This window comes from Quercus robur, chromosome 4, assembly GCF_932294415.1.
Source record: "Quercus robur chromosome 4, dhQueRobu3.1, whole genome shotgun sequence".
In the NCBI taxonomy this organism is placed as follows: domain Eukaryota; kingdom Viridiplantae; phylum Streptophyta; class Magnoliopsida; order Fagales; family Fagaceae; genus Quercus; species Quercus robur.
The window spans coordinates 72,635,900-72,658,153 of NC_065537.1; the positions used below are offsets into that span (position 1 = coordinate 72,635,900).

The 22,254-nt window shown below is 37.8% G+C and overlaps 1 protein-coding gene across 2 annotated transcripts in view; it reads right to left on the bottom strand.

Moving 5' to 3' along the window:
• LOC126723606 (probable LRR receptor-like serine/threonine-protein kinase At3g47570) overlaps nt 1-22,254 on the bottom strand; it is a 49,085-nt gene extending 26,831 nt beyond the window's left edge. Inside the window, exons 1-3 of one of the 2 annotated variants that reach the window (XM_050427187.1) lie at nt 18,944-22,254; nt 18,266-18,679; nt 17,340-17,624 (exon numbers count right to left, since the gene is read on the bottom strand). In XM_050427187.1, coding sequence (XP_050283144.1) covers nt 17,611-17,624; nt 18,266-18,679; nt 18,944-21,647 — 3,132 coding nt within the window. In that variant the 5' untranslated portion in view covers nt 21,648-22,254 and the 3' untranslated portion in view covers nt 17,340-17,610. Of the gene's footprint in view, nt 1-17,339; nt 17,625-18,265; nt 18,680-18,943 lie in introns of those variants that run through there. The other variant, XM_050427186.1, reaches the window with a different exon arrangement.

Genomic DNA, 22,254 nt, shown 5'->3' on the forward strand with positions numbered 1-22,254 from the left:
TGTTGATCTTGAGATATGCATAGACTTGTGCCTATATATCTTCCCACTCTTTATTTTTGTTTTTGCTAAAAAGAGCTCACCAAATGTAAATCTCCAAATGAAAAGAGATATTGAGCTGTAAAAGCCTATCGCATATACTAGTATTCGACTAGGAAAAAGGGAAAGCGACCAAAAATTAAAGTGAATGATTATTCAAAAAGCCAAAGGCTATCTCATTAAGGTGAAATATCAAATATCACTCTCACAATGAGAGATGATTGTATCAAAAGATCAAAAAGATCTGATATTTTGTTTGATAGTGGAGTCAAATGTAAAGCTCCAAAGTATGTAATCAAGTCTTGTGGGAGGTCATATATGCATTCTTCTATAATTGAGATGGGTCACATGATCTAGTGTTAATTATGTATGCCTTGGTTGAATTGATCATTGAAGCTTCACATTAGACTAAGGACTATCTCATTGTTGATACCCACATACAACACACAAGTTTATGTTCAATGAATGCCATATTCATTTGTGTGATTGTACTTGATAAAATGTGTTTTCACATGCTTAATCTTTGTTGATTCAAACAAAAAAAGATTTTTGAGTGTTTTAGGTGTTTTTGGAAAGTGTTTTGTTCTTCAAAAATGAAAATTTCAAAAACAGTGTTGCCCTGTTTTGTCGACTCAGTCGCGGGTAAGTCAAGTCACATGCCACAGTCGCGAGCTTGCGGGTCAGTTTTGGCGACTTGTTTGCGAGTGGAAGGTTTAGTCGCGAGGGGTACATAGAGATTTTCGCGGCTCAGCTCGCGACTCCCTCGCGAGTGAGACTTCCAGTCACGAAAAACACTTAGAAAAATTTTCAAAACTTTTGGCTTGAAGTGTTTTGGCGGGTGTATCTGGCGACTATCTGGCAACTTACCTCAGCCGCGAAAAACATGTGTTTTGCACAGTGAGAGCAGTTTTTAAAAATCTTTTTCAGTTTTCCCTCAAACTTTATGTGACTGTTCATTTTCTCTTTTATCTGAAACTTCCCAAACACTCAGTGTAACCCACTTCGAACTCCATTGTTGCTTCATTTCTTCTCAAAATCATCAGGAAAAGGTATGGGTCTTATCTTCCTCACTTAATATTCTATGTTTTGTGTATTATTTTCTTGCCATTTGAGTAGATACTGTATTCGAACATTCTTCTCTTAGTTTGCTGGGTATGGTTGGTTGTGTTTGTTGTTGATTTCATCCGTTTTCATATTGTTGGTCACATTGTGCTATTCTTTGGTCTGTGCTTTGGCTGTTGTTGGTTTTCATACTCATTTGGTAAATGGGTTTGGTATTTTTTTGTGTTTTACTCCATTTGTATGTGTGAGTGTTAAAGTTTTTCTGAGGCATTGGATTGCTTATCTTATATTACTGTTTTTTTATGTTGACATAACATGTGTGTGCTTGTGTCTTGAGGGTATTTCTTTAAAACATTCCATTTTCAGAATGCTATGCCTCACTACCATGTGCTCTATTTTGGGTGTTTGTGGTTTCCACTACTCTTCCATATTGATGTTTTATGCCTGTTCCTATCTTCTGTGGTCTTATTTGTGCTATCCGTCCTTATTTCACTAATGTTCTTGATCTGTGCATATCATGCTCATGGTAGACTGTCTCATTGACAGTTATTTATAAATTTGTGTTCCTGTGTTCTCTTACACTATCACCATTTTGATGCACCTGCCTCATTCTGCACTTTAGTGTTACTTATGGTTTTGTTTGGGGACCTGACTTATGTTTGTATTTGTGTATGATATCTCTGGTTTGCACTCATATCTGAATCTAATCAAGTTGATATATGTCCTTTGTGGTGTTGTTTTTGGTTCTTTGCTGTGTGCCTATTCTCTTACAGATGTCTCGTCGATCCTCTAAAGGCAAAGACATTATTATTGATGATCCATTAACCCCAGTTGCTAAAAGGACTCAACTCTCATCTCAATCATCTCAAGACTCCAATTTGGAGAGGTTCAGAACCTCACTTACCTCACACATCTACTCAAACATTTTTGACAGGGCATCTCTTATAGTGGAACGGGTGGTTGAATTTGACACCTTGGGGATAACTTTTATCCCTCAAATCTTTGAACCAAGAGATTAGGCAAACTTATTTGGGAATTTTGACGACCCAATGGATGAACTGGTCAAGGAATGCTACTTTAATTCAAGTGATCTTGGAGTTGAGTTAATTTGTTGGGTAAGAGGAAAGGAATTTATCATCACCCCAAACTCCATAGCCGAAATTCTCCGCATCACTAGACCTACGAATGTGGATCTAACTCCGTATGATGATCGAACTCCAGAGACTTAAGACATTCTACAAGTTCTTGGACCTGACCATGAAGTCTCTAGTACAGGCACATCCATAAGCACTGCCAAGTTTGCACCTGAGCTGACCACACTAAAGTTTATCATGTTCTCCAATCTCTACCCATTGTCCAACACAACTTTCATCAATCTTGGAAGAGCTCAATTCCTCTGTGATTTTATTACAGGAGCCCCCATTGATATCTGTGCACACATCTTTCAAACCATAAGGAAGACCGCGGCTCGATCAGCAGCTCGAGGATGTATTCCTTTTTACAGTCTCATCATGAAGTTCATTCTTCGTGAAGGTATTGTTTCTCTCTCAAATGGAAAAATGATGACCCGTCTGCGTCCAATTTCCATGCTCACTCTACAAGCCAGTAAAAGCCATTCCTCTAAAACACCAAAGAGTGCACACATCTCTCCGATTACTCCATCTGCACCTGAGTCAGAGACACCTATACATACCACACCTACTTCGCGTGTCATCCCTGAAGATCAACAAACTAGCATTCCGCAAGCACAATCTGATCCTCAAATTGATAGCGTGGGTAGTTTGCTGGAAAATATTCAGAAACACATTGAGGAAATGGTGAACCTTCTCTACTCCACCAACAACCATGTTCAAATGCGACTCGAGACCATGGAGAATCAACTAGAAGCTATTCAACAGAAGTTAGACGACAGCCTTTAGCTATTCGTGCCAAAAAGGGGGAGAGCATACAGTAAAGGGGAGAAAGTTCAAAGGGAAGTGTGCATAGTAATAGGGGGAGTACATATACTTTTGTTTTAGACTTATCCTTTAATTTATAGGTTTATGTTTTTGGATAATTATGTTACTATGGGTTTGATACACTGTGGTTTTGGTGTATGTTTGTTTCTACCTCATAACACATGGATGGTTTTGAAACTCGGTATGTTCTTATTCTGTAGGCTTTATGGTCTGTACCATGCTTTATGTAGCCTTTTATACTTTGTTAAATTAGTATTGTTAACTAAATGTCATGCATTTTCTTGTTAAGTACTATCACTCTTATGCCCTTGTAGGACTGTTCCTAGATGCATATACTTAGTGTTTGTGCATTGGTTGAGTGTTGGGCATGCAAGTGAGTTGCATTGAGCTTGTTACCTTGTGTTCAAGTGTTCATTCCAAGTGTGAATGAGCATTGTGGTCACTACCTTGTAGTGATTGCTTGGTTGATCAAGCCATGGTTTGTTTCTTAACTCCATCTTTGCTTGATCACATATTGCTTGCTTCATATGCATTTCATGCGTTTCTGCATACAATGATCATGGTGTATTGTTGTGTTTCAGGAGTTTCATGTTCATATGATTCAAGAGCTTCACAGTTTCTAGAATTAGGTGTGAGTGAGTTTTGCTCAACTATTCCCAACTCACATGTTAAGTCTAGAGTCTGTTTTAGGGTTTTGTCACAGAATAGTCAAAGGGAGAGATTGTAAGGTTGAATTTAATCAACCATCTTATTGGCTTTATTCCGTGCAAATTTGCTTGTACTTCAGCATTTAGTAACCCTGTACTTAGGTGGAATTGTTGTAAGGGTAGTGAGTGAGATAAAGTGTTGAAATGCTCAAGAGTGTGCAAGAAAACAGAGACTCGCGACTTGATCTCGCGGGTGACTCACCAGAAGCAGCACACGTGCCAAGCATGCCAGAAGTTGAAGCGTCATGCTAGCTGGAGCACTACAGGACAAAATAGGACAACTGGCCATTCTGTTATCTCGCAGCTGGATCTCGCGACTCAGTCAAGCCGCGAGCCACTCCTGTTTTATAAAACCTAACTCTTCACATTCCATTCTCACCCCAGTATAAATACCCCTTATACCCACAAAAGAAAGAGAGCTTCCAGAGAGAATTTTGAGAGAGAAACCCTAAAGTAAAACAAGATTGATTCATCTACAATCTTTACATAAGAGTCTCTTCAAATTCCTCAACTCTCTTCCTCTCCATTGTTAAACCCTTGAGAGGTCTTTTACCAAAACCTTTTCTCACCATATCCATTACTGTGAGAGGGTTGTTTGGTGTTCTGGGAAACAATTAGGAAGGAACCAATCTACATTGGTTGATGCTATGGTCAAGTAGTGGAATCCGGGAAGCTAGAAAAGAAATAGGTTCAGCGCAACCTCGTTAGAGCAAGAAGCTTGAAGGGCTTAGGTACACTGGGTAAATTAGGCTTGGAGGGTCTATTACTGTTCATGTATCCCAACTACATTTTCTAGTGGATTACTTACCGCTTGGAGGGCGGCGGAGAGGTTTTATGCCAAGGGCTTCGGTTTCCTCTTCGATAACGCATCGTTTGTTGTCCTTGTGTTTGCATCTTCCTTCCCTTTTATCTTTGCCTTTTATTATTTGCTGTGGGTTGTGATTTTAATTGGCTTAGATTGTTTACCAATTCTGTTTATTGCTTTTGTTCATTTTTCACACACTAGTTGTTTGACATAAAGCTTGAATTGGTTATTTTGTAATTGGGGGTCTAAACGTTCAAGGGTGTTTTATACACTATTTGAACTTTCAGATGTCAAGAGCTTGGTGATCAATTCAGTTGCTATTTCAAGAGCTTAAAGATACACAAGCAGGAGTGCTTGTACTTGCTGTGAATCTAAGAAAGAAGTAATTCGTGGACTCGGAGCTGTTACGTGGTAGTGGTAGTAAGTTTCCAACTTAAGGTAGCAGTAGGATGTTAGTGGTCTAAGTCGCTATTGTGTAAATTTCAATTATTTCATAGTAGATCTGTTTTATCTTGAGGATAGCTAGGTTAAATCCTCCCCAGGTTTTTTACCAATTTGGTTTTCCTGGGTTATCTTATCGTTGTGTTATTTATTTTCCGTACTGTTTCAATGATATGATTTACATGTGTTAACCTAGATCTGAATAATTTGACTAAGTAATCATTTGGTTAAATAACTAGGTTAATTAACTTGTGTTTAAGGGGTCTAAAAACGTACAGATACTAATCATGAACCCAACTTTCCATACAAATTAATTAATAAAATAATTAAACCAACTTCAGTGAGAACAGTACATAGTTTTGGGCCATTATGCCATTAAAATAAAATTCACCATAGTTTTGGGATACATAGATGTTGGGGGTGGGGGGATTTATTGTGTATTTGTTTTGTTTGAAGTCAATTAGGCTTGATTTTTACTAGAATTTTGAGGATTTGGGGGTTTGATGATGATATTCCTGATTCCTTATTAGTTAAGCTGCCAGGTGAATGTGCTTTTAAGGTTACTATTGAGAAATGAGAACCCATGGAAGCCCAACAAATGCTCGCATAGAAAGGTGTTTGGCCATTATTTTCTACATACCTTAACAAGCCAGTTAAGGTTATGATACCAAAGAATGGTGGTCAACCAAGTACCTCTTCACAGGCTTCAAACACAGAGAACACAAAGAAGAAGATAAAAAGTTGAAAATTGCATTGTTGTTGTTTTGGATTATATTTGTAATCGTTCTCATTTCATTAGACTCAACAGAAAAAGTAACGGATTGTAGATATTTACTCATTTTCCAAACATAAAGGGAAAAATTGGTAAGTTTCAAAGATAAATGTGGAAATTATGAACTATTCCAAACATAAAGGGGAAAAGTACTTTTTTCCCAATTATAAATATCTACATAATCATATAATACCTAAAATTATAAAATATTATAAAAGATAAATATGAAAATAAATAAATAATAATATAACTCTAAATGAACTTAATTGTTAAATATATGTAAGTTGCATTATGTTAAATTTAACAACCTTATTTATACTAATTTTCTCATTTTCGGTAATTTACGCCTCAAACGACGATTTTAATAGGTTCTAGCCAAACAATATGATTATTGAAACAAAACTTTTTAGCAACCTTAATTAAAGGTTCTAGCTTTTTCAAAAAGTCCATTTTCATCAAGCAATTATTAAAATCACCATTTAAAAAATAAATCCCAGCCAAAATCACCCTTAAACTTGGTTATATACTTAACAATTATTAAATATAAAAAATGACACACCCACAGGGCCACAACACACTACACAACTCATGGTCCGTTTGGATTGAGAGGGAAGGAAGAAGAGTAGAATACAGTACAGTAAATTTAAACCAAAATTAGCTTATTTTTAGTAAATTCTATTCAATCCAAATGGGCTCTTAGTACGGAAATCTGAGGTTTCATATCAGATTTCATAAGTTAGTTTAAGGAGAGGCTATTGTAAATTGTCTCTACTTAGAAGATATGCATAAGGTGTCTCAAGTTTCAACAAGTTGGCTCCAAAGTATTTTTCACAAATTTTAAATAAAGGCGTGAGAGTTGAGACCATACACAGTTGCATGCGTGAGTATTCAAGACATGCAAAGATACCTTACTTATATGAAAAGCCCGTTTCATTCACTTTGGGATTAGCTAGAAACAATACGTACAAGTAGGGGTGGCAAATGGGCAGGTTGGGTCATAAATGGATTGGGTGTATAATTACCCATTTATATATAAATTAATTATTCATTACCCGCCCAACCTATTTAATTAGTAACCCGCCCATTCAACCCAATATGACCCAAATAAATAAATAGCTTATTAAAAACTTTAAAAACAAAAATTAAAAAGTTCAAAAATCACTTTTCCTGTTATTTCCTTTCATTTTTCCTTCACAAAATTCATTTCTCAGCGATCAAACAAAGCCACAAAGCGAGAAAAAAATGACTTTTTTCTTCTCCATTTTTTTTTCCTCAGCAACTGAACAAAGAATGAGAAAAAGTTAAAGTTGTCAACTTCAAAAAAAAAAAAAAAAAGGTTCAAAAATCACCTTTTCCTTCTCTTTCCTTTCATTTTCTCTGTAGCAAAAGACCCATCAGATAAAAAAATCATTGTTTTTCCTTTCATTTCTCAGCAACCAAACAAAGCATTAGAGAGAGAGAGAGAGAGAGAGAGAGAGAGAGAGAGAGAGAGAGAGAGAGATACGGACAGGGAAAATGAAAGTCCCAAAGAACATTATGCTTCTCCGATGCAACGTCGGGATTGAGAGCCAAATTGCCTTCTTGCCGATCGTGGATCAGGTCGAGTACAAGAATCGGATCAGGGAGTTGCTGATCGAAAGGGAGAAGTAGTTGGCGAACATGGGCCTGACCCGTCTGTGTTTGGGGAATTGAGAGAACGGCACCGTTTTCGTAAACGGCAACGCCGTTGTTCGAAACGGCGTCATTGTGTGCAAAGAGTGCAATAGAAGAGAGGTTGGGTTTCACAGGTGCGTTTACGATGCCGTGACTTTCAGGTTCAAGTCTCCAACTGGCCCGATTGCCCGACCCATTAAAGGGTCCGATTAAAACTAGCTTCACTGGAGATGATGCTGATACACTACATCTGTGCGCTTTCTTCTCCGCCTTTTTTGCTTCGTACCTCTGCTGCTTTAGCAGCTTCTTTTGAGCGTTCTTCAAGAGAGTTTGTGGTTGTGTTTGTGATTGTGAAAGGGAATTTTCGTCATTTTGCATGGCCTCCATTGTTTGGTTACTGAGAAAATTTGAGGGAAAGTGTTTGGGCTTAGAAATCTAGAAGTTAAAGAGTTTGGGAAAGCGTTTGGTTATTGAGAAAATTTGAGGGAGAGTGAGATTGAGTTCATACTGTTTATTTAAGTTTTAGATTATTTTTCAATAAAGTCCCAGTCAGATTGGCTGGTTTCTCAAAAAAAAAAAAAAGTTTTAGATTAGTTTTAGATTTTAGAAGGGGTTAGTGGGTATTAGTGGGTTTAGAGCATCCACACCAGCTCATGTAAATTTATCATCTATTTTACACGAAAAAAGCTACTTTTTCTATTTTACATTATCACATTTCTAAAGCACTCACATCAGTTCATCTATTTTACAAACCTATTTTAATTAAATAATATTTATTATTATTATTTTATTATTAGGTATTAAAACCGTTTTTCTCTCTTTCCTCACCCATTCTCTCTTTCCCTCACCCACTCAGCTCACCCGTTTCTCTCTGCTCACCCGTTTCTCTCTTTCCACTCCCAGCTCGCCCGTTTCTCTCTTTCCCTCACCCATTCCCAGCTCGCCGACCCAGCCGATCCAGCTCGCCGCTGTCGCTGCCTCAGCCACCAGTCGATTCCACTCCCAGCTCGCTCGTTTCTCTCTTTCCCTCACCCACTCCCAGCTCGCCGACCCAACTGATCTAGCTCACTCCCAGATCGCCGATCCAGCTCATCGCCGTCGCTGCCTCAGCCACCAGTCGATTCGACCTCCCTTTCGCTTTCGCCTTCCCTCTCTCCTCCACAACCGACCCTTCGCCTCCCACCTCCAACCGACGACAGCAATGGAAGATCCGGCAGCAATGGAAGACCCGATGGCAGCAGTGGCAGCAGATCGGGCGGTAAATCCGGCTCCGTTGGGCTGGGTTTTCCGGTGGGTGTGTACTGTTTTTGGGTTGGGTTTCCCGGTGAGTTTTAATTGATTTTGAGTTAGGTTGATTTTTGGATTTCTGTTGATTTTGGGATATTTTTCTGTGCTAGGTTGCGGTGTTTGGTGGTGGCGCTAGGTTTGGTGGTTGGGTTTGTTGTAGTTTGGTGGTGGCGCTGGCGGTGGCGGTGGCGGTGGCGCTAGCGCTGGGATATTCTTCTTCCTTGCCGCGCTAGTTTGTTGCAGTTTGATAGAGGAGAGAGAAAAAAATAATAAAAAATTATTTACACATTGAACAGTAACCGTGCATATATGCACGGTTACTGTTCATATACACATTCGGGTGTATATTTTACACATCTTTACACCCACTGATGTGGGTGTTTTTTTGCCTAAAATGTGTAAAACTTGCATCTTTTTCTATTTTAGAGGATTTTACATGAGCTGATAAGGATGCTCTTGGTGGGTTTATTTAATTTTAAATTTTAGATGGGTTTAGTGGGTGTTAGTGGATTTATCCATTTAGACCCATCTAATTGAATATTCAAATGGGTCTTTATCCATTTAACCCAAATACTTAAATGGGTTGGGTTAAAACTTATCCAAATAAGGTGGGTAATGGGCGGGTTCATGGGTATGGATAAAAATTGCCACCCCTACGAGGAAAAATTGGAACTTATCCACTGGAACTTATCCACTTCCATACCCCTGGCAGCTAAACACCCATTTACTCCAATACTATTATGGGCACACTTCCAGAGGAAAAATTGGATTTTTGGGAGGGTTTGAAGCTTCCAAATCCATTTTCCGCCAAAATCTAAGCTTTGACCCAAACCATTAGCCAACCTGTATGCACTGCTTAAACTAAACTCCCCGCGAGGCGAGTCTACCCACATTAATTTATCTCTACTAGTAGAAGCTAAAGCATAAGGAATAGCTTGAATTTCCAGCTTAATGGAAGCAGGAAGCTCAAAAGGAATAAGGTCCCACCTCCATCCCCCAGGGGTTGCTATATCCTTCACCTTCCACTCCGATACCCCCAAAGGCAAAGGGCCATAAAGTTGCTGCCTTAGAGAGCCCTTCTTAGACCAAGCATCATACCAAAAGCTAAGATTGCTATCTTTCCCAATCACCCATCTAACTCCCTGCTGAAACAGATCCGCCCCTTATTCATCCCTCTCCAGACTTGAGACCTTGGCAGGATGTTAGAGTTCCTAGAGTTAATTCTTCGATTCGAACAATACTTAGCTTTGAGAACTCGCACCCATAGACTCTCCTCTTCCGTATGGAACCTCCAATTTAATTTTGTTAGAAGCGATGTGTTCCTTCCCTTAGCACTTTGCAGACCAAGGCCACCTTCGCTTTTTGGTTGGGTCACTTTCCCCCAACCAACCTAGTGAACTTTCCTCACTGATTCTGTCGAACCCCACAAAAAATTCCTGTTCACCCGATCAATCCCTTCTAGAATCCGGTTCGGTAAAAGACTGAACTGCATCACGTAAGCAGGGATAGTAAAGGAAGAAGCCTGGATGAGGACAGCCCGGCTTGCTGGAGAAAGGAGGTTAGCCTTCCAACCTGCAAGTTTGTTCTTTACTCTATCCAAAATGAAGTTGTAATCCTGAGATGTTGCACATGGGTGCTTGATCAGAATTCCTAGATACTTACCGAGATTAGGAGTGGAGGCAAAACCAAGAGTGTCACAAAAAGACTCCCTTATATCTCCGCCCACATTTGGAGAAAAATAGACCCGAGATTTCGCTGCACTAATGGTTTGCCCTGTTTTACTAGAAATCATCTAGCACCTCTCTAATAGTTATGCAATTCATATGGTCTGCCTTAGCAAAGAGAACAATGTCATCCGCAAACATAAGGTGAGAGAAGGCTATGCCACCTTGGGAAGATTTTACCGGAACCCAACGCTTCTGACTACATTTTTCTTCTATAAGCTGCCCCAGAAATTCCATACAAAGAATGAACAAATATGGAGATAAGGGGTCTCCCTGCCTTATACCCCTTGAAGGAAGAAATGGCTGAAGACACCCACCATTAAACATAATAGAAGAAGAGCTGGAACTCACACAACTCATAATGAGGTCTATTAAGTTCTGCGGCAGATTAATCTTCACAAGCACATCTCGGATAAAGCTCCACTCAAGTTTATCATAAGCCTTTTCCAGGTCTATTTTCACTGCCATATACCCCGTACCTCCTTTTTTCTTGCTGATTGAATGAATTAGCTCTTGAACAGTTACAGCATTGTCGATCCCTTTCCTACCAGGGACAAAAGTCGTTTGAAGAGGAGACACCAGATTCTCTAGATACGATCTTAACCGAGCTACAATAATCTTCGTAACAATTTTGTACACTGTATTACACAGGCTAATTGGCCTATAATTCCCCAAAGTTTCAGGTCCTTGAATTTTTGGAATGAGAACTATGTGGGTCCTATTTAGGTACTCCAGCATAATTTTCGTATCAAAAATGTTCTTAACTTCCTGAATAACAGAATCCCCAACCACTAGCCAGAAATGTTGAAAAAAATCAGCATGCAGCCCATCTGGGCCAGGGGCTTTATTAGCTTTGAGAGACCACAGACTAGCCTCTATCTCCTCAGTTGTAACCCTCTGACTCAAGCTATCCTTTTCCTCATTAGACAGGCAAGCTTGTCTCCTTATGTCTTGACTTGAATCTCTAAGAGAATAGGAATGAGAAGTTGAGTAGATATCACAAAAACCGTTCCGGATAAACCGCATCACCTCCTCTTCTTCGTTAATCCAATCACCCACATTGTTTTTAATAGCAGTAATGCGATTTCTATTCCTTCTAACTAATGTTGAAACGTGATAAAATGCAGTATTTCGATCCCCTTGGACCATCCAATTCACTCGAGACTTGAGGGCCCACAGCTCTTGCTCTTGGTTCAAAATAGTCTCTAGCTCCCTAATAAGATAATTTTCAAGCTCTAAAAGGGAGCTTGAAGGCCGAATGGCCATAGCCCTCTGCACACCATTTAGCCGAGCATGAATTCGGTTTTTCTTGAAAAAGATATTACCAAATTGATCCCTATTCCACTCCTTAGCCTTAATCACAAACTTATCAAGCGCCTCCTGAAGATGAGACATCTGATTCCAGGCCTGATCAACTACCTGGGGAACGATCTATCTGCCAGCCAGAACTTTTGAAACTTGAAAGGGCGGTTTAGACGCACCCTATTCTGTGGTTTAGTTTCAAGAAGGACCGGTCAATGATCTGAGTGACATCTAGTGAGATGTGTTACTCTAGCTTCAGGAAAAAGGACACACCAATCCAGGTTAGCAAAAAACCTGTCGATTCTCTCTTGAATGAGGTTCTGGACTTCTCTCCGATTAGTCCATGTGAACCTTGGACCAAAGAAACCTAAATCCACCATATTACAATTGTCCAAACATTCTTTAAACAAAAGAGACCTACTCGTACTAACCTCTCTTCCCCCAAACTTATCATCTCCAGAGAGAGGTTCATTAAAGTCCCCTGCAATAACCCACGGCATATTATGCAACTCAGCTACATTCGACAAATTATTCCACAAAATACGCCTTTCCGCACTCCTAGGACTAGCATAGACAGCTGAGAATAGCCATTGGGAGTCAGAGGCACTAACCTTGACTGTAGCATGAATTTCTTGCTCAGAACTTGCTAGCATAGTCACCTCCACTCTATCTGAATACCAGAGAAGCCACAGCCCACCTTTCCGGCCAATTGTTTCAGTAATACTTACACCATCAAATGGAAGCTGATCAATAACAACACGAGCTCTATCACCCCCAACGCGGGTCTCCATAACCACCAACAAAGTCGGATCATTACACCGAACAATCTCCTGCACATAATTCTGAAAATTGGGCTTCAGAGCACCCCTACAATTCCAAACTACTATATTCATTATTAAAAATAAAAGGAAAGAAAAAACCATTTTCAATCAGCACGCTTAGCTGCTTCTCCTTCCTCAAGCTCCATTTGGTCACTTGCTCCACCTTCTCCATCCGGTCTCTCCTTAACCTTAGCTTGCGGAATATCCTCCTCTGGCACCTCTAAAGCCCTTATATCCCCTCCTAGCTCACTTGAACTTGGCAAGCTACACGTTATGTGAGCACCTGCCTCTCTTCTTTCCATGCTCATCTCATTCCCTCGAAATTTCTGCTATTCCTTAATATCTTGCCCTCTATAGCAGTTTGCCTCCTATTGAGACCGATCCACTGAAGAATTGAAGGTAAACATTGGGTCTGAGCTACAACCACCGTGTTTTAGAAAGGAGGATGTGTCTGTAACAGAGTTGTCCTTCAAAGAAGTATTGCTGGTCGCACCTTTTGGCAAGGATAAAGACGCCCTGCCTCTTGCAATCCCTTTTTTGCCCTTTACTGAAGGGCTGAACATTGAACCTGAGGTCTTAAGCGCATTACTCTCCTTGATAGAACGTTGAGTCCAAGTTTTCGGCCCTGTTGCAATTGATTGGACCACATTTTGCATATGGGCCTCTTTATGACTATGATCCAATAGGATCTTCCTCTTCCCTTCCCGCTTAAAAGTTTCACTGTCCACATTCTTTGGTGAGCCCATATGCTTAACTGTCTTCTGATCCATGGGACCATCCTTCCTTGTCGTTTTGTTCCCACCTTTTTTCTGTGTCACTACAACCCAGGGGCCGTACACATCATTGGAGGTGTACTTTGACGTATCTTCACACAAATCTTGTGCACCTACACACATCCCTGCCTCCATGGGCTTAACCGAATTCGTACCTGAGCTGGCATCCAAGTGTCCACTACCCTCTCTGTTTCCCTGCTCCGGGGGATTTTCCCCCACCTCCGTCTTCCTTGCCTGGTCATTCCGCACCGCATACGGACAGCTTTCACGACGGTGGCCTATTCTTCCACAAGAAAAGCACAGCCGTTGTATACCTTCATAACTAATGTGCTTCTCTCTACCACCAATGAGAAGCGCAGTAATCAACGGTTTTTCAATGTCAACCTGTATACATAGGCGAGCAAACCTGCCTCTTGATTCATTAGCAGTATGAGTATCTATATTTAGAACTCTGCCAATCGCATTCCCAATGATCTGAAGGGCTTTAACATTATAATACTCGATAGGCAGCTCAGTCAATCTCACCCAGACTGCTACCGAAGCTATGCTAGCCTCGAAGGATTAAAATCTGGAACCCAAGGTCTAATGGATAAGAAATTTCCTCCAATGAACCAAGGTCCATTCCTAAGAACAGCCTCACAGTCTTCTTTTATTGCAAAACGGACTAAGACAAACTCATTCCCCAACCCCACGCAATCGATTTTTCCAACTGGTTTCCATAAGGACATAAGCCTAGAATGAAGAAAAGAAAACCCCACTGACCTGCCAAACACTTTCACAATGAGAGCTTTACTCCAAGGGGATCGGAATCGACGTTTTTGGTCTTTGGAGAACTTGACGGCGATGAGACCCTCACGAAGATCCGTTGTTTCTGAATCTGACTCCTCCTCTGCATCCATGCATTCAGTAAAGTTGAAAGCTTGAGAATATGCGCCGGGTAGTTCACCCACCAATCTATCCTTGAAGGACAATGGGTGCCTAGTGATGTTACGCATGCCTGCTAGAAAGGCTTAATCTTCATTCATTTGGCCGTCGAACTCAGCGTGGCTGACGTTCTTCACTTTCTTGTTACTACGGACTAACTTTGCCTCTTCCTCTCTAGAGAGAAGATATTATTAGTACCTGCCATCACCTGACACTTCTAGTATAATTGGGAATAGGAGTTTTATTCATGCAAGCCAACTTCACCTATTTCACCTTGAAATAGAATTCCATGTGGGCTGGACTTCTAGCTGCAACCGTGCACTTCATCATGATTGAAGGGTTTCTCAAATCCCACATTGATTGTTCTACATTTTCATTGCCTACGATATTCAAATCCATTGATATTCTTGGGAAGAAATTTCAAACATGGGAGGAAATATATCAATGCTCCAATTGATTATTATCGACACGTAGGGGTGAAATCAATAATTTTTGCTTGAGGGGACAACTCCTATTTTTAAAAGTTATATCTTAAAAAATGTTTAATAGTTATAAATATTTAAAAAATTTTGAAAAAAAAAAATATATATTCATTGCCAACGATATTCCAAAATTTCCTATGAAGAAATTCTAACATAGCAGGAAAGATATCAATGCTCAAATTGATTATTGTCAGCAAGCAGTGGCAGAATTAAGTATTTTTCCTTGAGGGGCCAATTCCTATTTTTATAAGCTATAACTTAAAAAATTATTAATAGTTACAAATATTATAAAGGAATTTTAAAAAAATTTGGAGGGGGATGGCCCTCACACCCTTAAATGTAGTTCTACCCTTGTTGCAGGGATAAAAATTTATTTCAAGAATAACAAATTCATATTTAATATCTCATCCACTACATCCAAATGAGGTGGTATTAACTTGAAACATGATCGATTTTTTCCACCATCAGGTTGTATATTGTTAGATGGATCTTTGTGAAAGGAAAAAAAGAAAAAGAAAAAAGATTTTGATACTAACTAAAAACTAGTAAGGATTTTTTATGGGCTAGATGGGCGGTCAAACAGAATGGAGGTCCATCAGGACTTAGGCTAGGTTTTGAATAAGAAACCCATTAACTTTTCTAAGAGAGGCCCAATCTCTTGAAAACCCAACCCGTTACATTTTTTTTTTCTTTTTTTATTTACGAACCCCCTTACATCTTCCAAAAGGACCAAGACAAAATCCTAACTAAAAAATTTATTATTATTTTCCCCTAAAAAATAATGGCTTACGACTTGAAGCATGCTTAGTACGTATATAAATTTGATTTTACTTAATTACTTGTACAGTGGATTTTTTTTTTTTTTTTTTTTGATAGTTACAACATAGGAAAGATTTAAATTCTAGATATGTTCATTAAATATAACAGAAGATGCTAATAAACAGTGAATTTTATTTTTATGACATAGTGACTCAAAACTATAAATGTTCACAAAATAAAACAATAATAATAAAGACACCATGATACTAATCATGAAAACAACTTTCCGTAAAAATTAATTAATTAAATAATGAAACAAACTTCAGTGATAAAATTCACCAATTATTTGAATTGATGTAATAAATTTGAATACTAACGTGTCCATTATTATTATTATTATTATTATTTTGGGATACATGGATGTTTGGTTAGGGGGATTTACCGTGTAGTCAATTTGTTTAAAGTCAGTTATTTGTTGCTCTTTTTGTGGGCCTTTTTGCGGGCCTTTTTGCCTAGTCTCATTTTTCTTTTAGGAAAGAATGTCTTTAATTTAAACTGTAAGTTCATAGTTCATTATATTATACTATATTACTGATCAATGTTATTAACACTGTTTGGTAACCAATGGTTAAAGATTTAAACAAAAAATATAAAATATTACAATGTTTTGTATTTTCATACATGAACACAATCAATTCAATCAATGGTCAATGTTGTTTTATTTTTATTATTATTAGTGCCACCATTATCTTTTAAAATTAGGGATCATTATGTGTCACTTTGAAAAGAAAAAAAATTATGTCAATTAATAGTTTTTATTAACTTTAGCCTTTAAGCTGTTTTAAAATATAAGATTTCCCTTAATACTTTTAGTGAAATTGCCAAATGTGTGACCATTTATTCTACAAGCCTTAAACCTATTTTATGGAAAAATCCTCAATTTTTATTTCATTACAAGAATTTGATACGAACCAATAGAAATCTGAAATTTTAATTATGAGAAATAAACAGTCTTTTTTTTCCTTCACTTTTCATGTAAAGGATATGCTTCTAAACCACACCAAAAATGATTATGAATTCATATTTGGTATGCATGTAACTGCTTTCGCAAATAAGGATAATAATTTATTAGGAACAATATAGGGGAACCAACCATCATCATCCTCAACCAAGGCCCAAAGCAGGGGATGTACGTGATGGGTTAGAGTTTTCAAGTTGAACAAAAAGAAGCCTATCAAGTGTCAAGACATTGATAGTTTTTTCTATATCTTTTCTAAGTTTTAAATTCAAGAAATGCAAAGATGTTTTATTTATATACATTCTTCTCACTTCTGAACATAATTTGAGTATTTCTTGAATTGGAAATTGATCAAATTCTTCATTAAGATTAAATATTACAAATTTAAAAATATATTTAGTATTGCATTATTTAAAATTTAAAAAAACGTTATAGTTTGTATATAGTTAAATTCCTAAAATAAAATCTAAATTAACTATGAAATAGACCATCTTTAATTATTTCAAGTAAATTAACTTCAAAAGATATTATTTGGAAAAAAATTCCTATCAACATAAAAGGACTTTCATTATAAGATCTATAAGAAACTATTCGGTGCTTGGCAATAAGCACCAACCTTAATGGTATGATCTTGAAGTACAAATTGCTTTATCTTGTAGATAATCATCAAATTATGGGTGACAAACATCTTTATAGTGCTAATAATTCGCAGTGACAAAGGAACTAGTAACTACCAAACTAGAAGCCTTGTTGGCTACTGGTGCTATCCAAGGCTCGAAACTGTAAAATTCCTTTGTGAAAAATGAAGGCAAACAAAAGAAGGAAGACAACAATTTTAACGTGGTTCAGCCATAAAAGCCTACATCCACAGAGTCTCGATCATTTTTTAAAAGTAATGTTACAGCCACAAATTATTCCATGGATATTAAAAAAAAAAACAAACAAACAAAACTATGACAAATACAAGATAAACTAATAAGTGAGTGTTAAAAGAAACAAAAGGAGGTGCTACAAATCTGATTATTCTGTTCCAACATTATACAAAATCAAAACCTCATTACGTCATGATGCCTTCCAATAGGGTCACTAGCCCTCTGTACCTGCATTCAAGGAGGACAATTATCTCTCTAAATCATTGACTTAAGGGAAATCATTTCTATGTATAAGAAGTTTTGGTTTTTAAAATAGTAAAGGGGATTCATAGTAATGCAAAAAGGTTAAAATGTTTTATGGAAATGGTTATCCTGATACTTGAGAGATAGATAAGATTATAAACAACTAAATAATTCTCAGTAAATTAGTTAAACTTCTTACCCATTAAAATTCCATACTTAGAGTAATTCAAGCCTATGTCTACATCAAAGTCATCAAACGCATCTCTATAAAAAGTACTAAGTGTAAGTACAATACCAATAATCACTAATGGTAGAAATCACCAAATCGAAAATAGCTTAAATGTCATTTTCGTTTATGTATTTTACAACAAACATTTTGAGGGGGGACGGGACAAAGAAGAGCATATTTTGAATCATAGAAAACATATTAGATGAATCTTAATCATATGAATAGTACCATCATGTATTCAAATTTCACATAGCATTCAATATTATCGATTTCGCTAGAACAAAAGAAAGTACCGTGACAAGCACATAGCATTGTGTTGGATATATGATCCCCCTCCCTCCATAAAGGTTTGGAGGGGGTGTTAAGAGCAACAAGTACTATGTCATGAACAATTTACCTGTAAATTGAAGTCTTTCTCGGCGTCTTCTTGTTCTGAGGAGCTTGTCTCTAATCAAATGCAACTGAGCTACAACATCACTAATGTTCATCCTTTCTCTTGGAGATTCCATAGAACAAGAAACTCCAATTCCAAATATCAAAATCAAGCACTCCAAAATTTTGGGACATCCTATTTGATTTTGAATGTGAGTGTCATTTGTCCTAGTTTCCATATCTTCTCTTTCCAAAAGAATGATAGGATCCACAATGTTGATCACTCGTTCGGGCAAAGCTCCTCTAACAAAATCATGAAGGTTCAAGTCTTCTTTGAAAATGTTATCAGTGGGCCTTTTCCCTGTGAACATCTCCAATAATAATATACCATAACTATAGATATCACCAAAAGTTGACACCTCATTTCCCATACCATATTCTGCAATTGCACATAGCATTTAGAATATGATTGATGTAGTTTCATATTAAAATAATAATAATAATAATATAATAGCACAACTTTGAAAGATATTTCTATCGGCATATAAAATGAAAAAAAAATTATGACATGTAGAACTTTTTATAGGACATGCTCCATCGTCTAAAAGGATTCCTTAAGTTATTTTCATGCTTGAAATTTGCACAATAAAAAATATTATGAAAAGAAAAGTATTTACTGTTCAAAAATGGAAAAGATATTCACCTGGAGGAGCATAACCAACTGTTCCTTTTAATCCAATAGAGCTTGATTGATTAGTGAAACACTCTTGGGTGGCCTCACGAAGGAACCTTGCTAAGCCAAAATCACCAACATGTCCAGTCATTTCATCATCAAGAAGAACATTGCTAGGCTTGAGGTCACAATGAACAATTGGTGAATGGCAATGATGATGAAGATATTCCAATGCATTTGCAACATCAATAGCAATATTCAGTCTTTGAAGAAAATTCAAATGTGTTTGTTCTTCAGGAACCTCATTTCTTCTTGAAACTGGATGCAACCACCCATCTAGGTTGCCGTTAGTCATGAACTCATATACCAATGCTTTGAAATCATGACCTTGATAGTCAACACCTGAACATGCTGTGAGTACCATCACTAGATTCCGATGTCTGATATTTCTCAAAGCCTCACATTCAGCAATAAAACTTTTTGAAGCTCCATGCTGCAAAAGGTTGAGCACCTTGACAGCAACTTTACGTCTGTCATGATCAAGAATTCCTCTATATACAGATCCAAAGCTACCCACACCAATTAAATTAGTGGTGGAGAATGCATCTGTAGCTTTTAGGAGACTATGGTAAGATACATTCAAAAGCAAATTTCCTGAATTACTTAAAATACTTTCTCTTCTTTTTCTTTTCAAAGTGCAGAGAAGTAAAAATAACATTACCAAAGTTACTCCAAGAAGGCCAGATAATATAGAGATTATTAGCTTCAAGGAAGGAGTCAACTTCCTCTTCTTGGATTTATTGTATTTACATACAGGAAGATGAAACTTAGGCATGCCTCCACAAAGCTTACCGTTCCCCTTAATCACAATTGCACTTGTGTTCTTGAAAACTCCATTTGTTGGTACCTCCCCTTCGAAATTGTTATAAGACAAATTCATTAACTTCAAGAAGATAAAGCTCTCAAAAAATTTTGGAATATTGCCAGAGAAATTGTTTTTAGAAAGATCTAAAAGTTGAAGGCCCCTTAATGATTCCAAAGATGAAGGAATGACCCCTTGAAAGAAGTTGCTTCTCATGGCTAGATATTCTAGTTTTACACAGCTACCAAGACTTGTTGGAATTTTTCCAAACAACATGTTTTCAGAAATATCCAAGTGTTCTAAATTTTTTAAATTTTCTACTTCTGTAGGAAGGACACCAGTAAATTTGTTGGCTGACAAGTCTAGAGAAATTGATGAGAATGAGAGACCAATTACTTGATATGATATGGTACCATTGAGATTGTTTTTAGAAAGATCCAAATGAACTACATTTTCACACTTGACTAGACTTAGGGGGATGCTTCCTTGAAGATTATTATCGTGTAAATACAAAGTTATCAAAATAGTTAAATTTCCAAGAGAAGATGGAATGTTCCCAAAGATATTGTTTGCAGATAAATCCAAAATTTGTAACTTATGAAGCTTTCCAATTTCAAAAGGAATATGACTTGATAATTTATTATACCCCATATCTAGTAACTCCAAATTGGTCAAATTTTCTATTCCAGTAGGAATGTTTCCAGATATATTATTCGTATTTAGACGCAGAAACTTGAGAGTAGTTGAGAAATTGGCAATGCACTTGGGCAACTCTCCCCCAAAGTTATTGTCGCCTATCTCTAAAATGGTTAGATATGTAGAATTTATCAAAGAACAAAGAAAACTCAAGTCATTTGTCCCTCCATTTCCAAGCTTGTTAGAAGCCATGGCCAAATGTGAAACTCTATATAACGTCTCGAAAGAAGGAACTCTTCCTCTTAGTTTATTGTAGTTAAGATCAAGATTCTCTAGATTCGAGGCATTAGATATTGAAATAGGGATAGGTCCAGTAAATTGGTTTAAGAAAATGGAAAGTCTTTCGATATTAGGTAGGGTGATACCTATATCCAACGGAAGATGCCCTTGGATTTGGTTGTTTCCTACATTAAACACAATTAACGAAGACAAATTGAAGATGGAGGGAGGAATTCTTCCAGATAACCTATTTGAACTGACACCAAAAAATGTAAGTTCTGTCAATTGGCCAAAAGAAGTAGGGATACTCCCACCCAAGTTATTACCAGCTGCAGCAAACACGTCTAGAGAGGATAAGTTGCCGAAAGAAGGTGGGATACTTCCTGTCAAATTATTTTTTTCAAAATTAATGTATTGGAGTTTTGAGAAAGTGCCAAGAGTTGTAGGGATTTCCCCATCCAAAAGGTTGTGACCGAAATTAATGAATATGAGGTCGGTCCAATGGGATAAATTTCTTGGAATTTTGCCGCTAAGTGTGTTATTGTACATTTGTAGGAATTGCAATCTGCGTAAACGGTCAATTTCTGAAGGAATTTCATAATGAAAGCTATTGTTTGCGAGTGATAGAATCTTCAAAAAACTTAAATTACCAACATGTGGTGATATAGAGCCTACCAGTTCCGAAGATTGCAGTTTCAACTTAATGACCCTTTGATGTCGATGACCACAGGTAACCCCTCGCCATTGACAAAAGTGGAAGCTATCATTCCAGGAGCTCAAAACCTGGAGAGGATCATGAGTGATCTTGGCTTTGAACTCAAGCAACGCCAACCGGTCGGTCTCATTATTCCCGCCAACAACAGAGGTGACTAACAAGCCACACCACCAGAGAAGGATAAAAGCGTGCATGAAAAAAGAAGAGGACGGTGGAGATGAACTCCATTGGGAAAGCCCCATCTGCAATATGGTTGAAGAGGCAGTTGGTACAAGTGTGTATTGTGAGGGAAGGCTAATTTGGCTGTATATAGATTCTCAAGAACTCCACTGGGAAAGTCCCATCTGCAATATGGTTGAAGAGGCAGTTGGTACAAGTGTGTATTGTGAGGGAAGGCTAATTTGGCTGTATATAGATTCTCAAGAACTCCACTGGGAAAGCCCCATCTGCAATATGGTTGAAGAGGCAGTTGGTACAAGTGTGTATTGTGAGGGAAGGCTAATTTGGCTGTATATAGATTCTCAAGAACTCCACTGGGAAAGTCCCATCTGCAATATGGTTGAAGAGGCAGTTGGTACAAGTGTGTATTGTGAGGGAAGGCTAATTTGGCTGTATATAGATTCTCAAGAACTCCACTGGGAAAGCCCCATCTGCAATATGGTTGAAGAGGCAGTTGGTACAAGTGTGTATTGTGAGGGAAGGCTAATTTGGCTGTGTATAGAATCTCAAGAACTCCACTGGGAAAGCCCCATCTGCAATATGGTTGAAGAGGCAGTTGGTACAAGTGTGTATTGTGAGGGAAGGCTAATTTGGCTGTGTCTAGAATCTCAAGAAGTGGCAAATTTATAA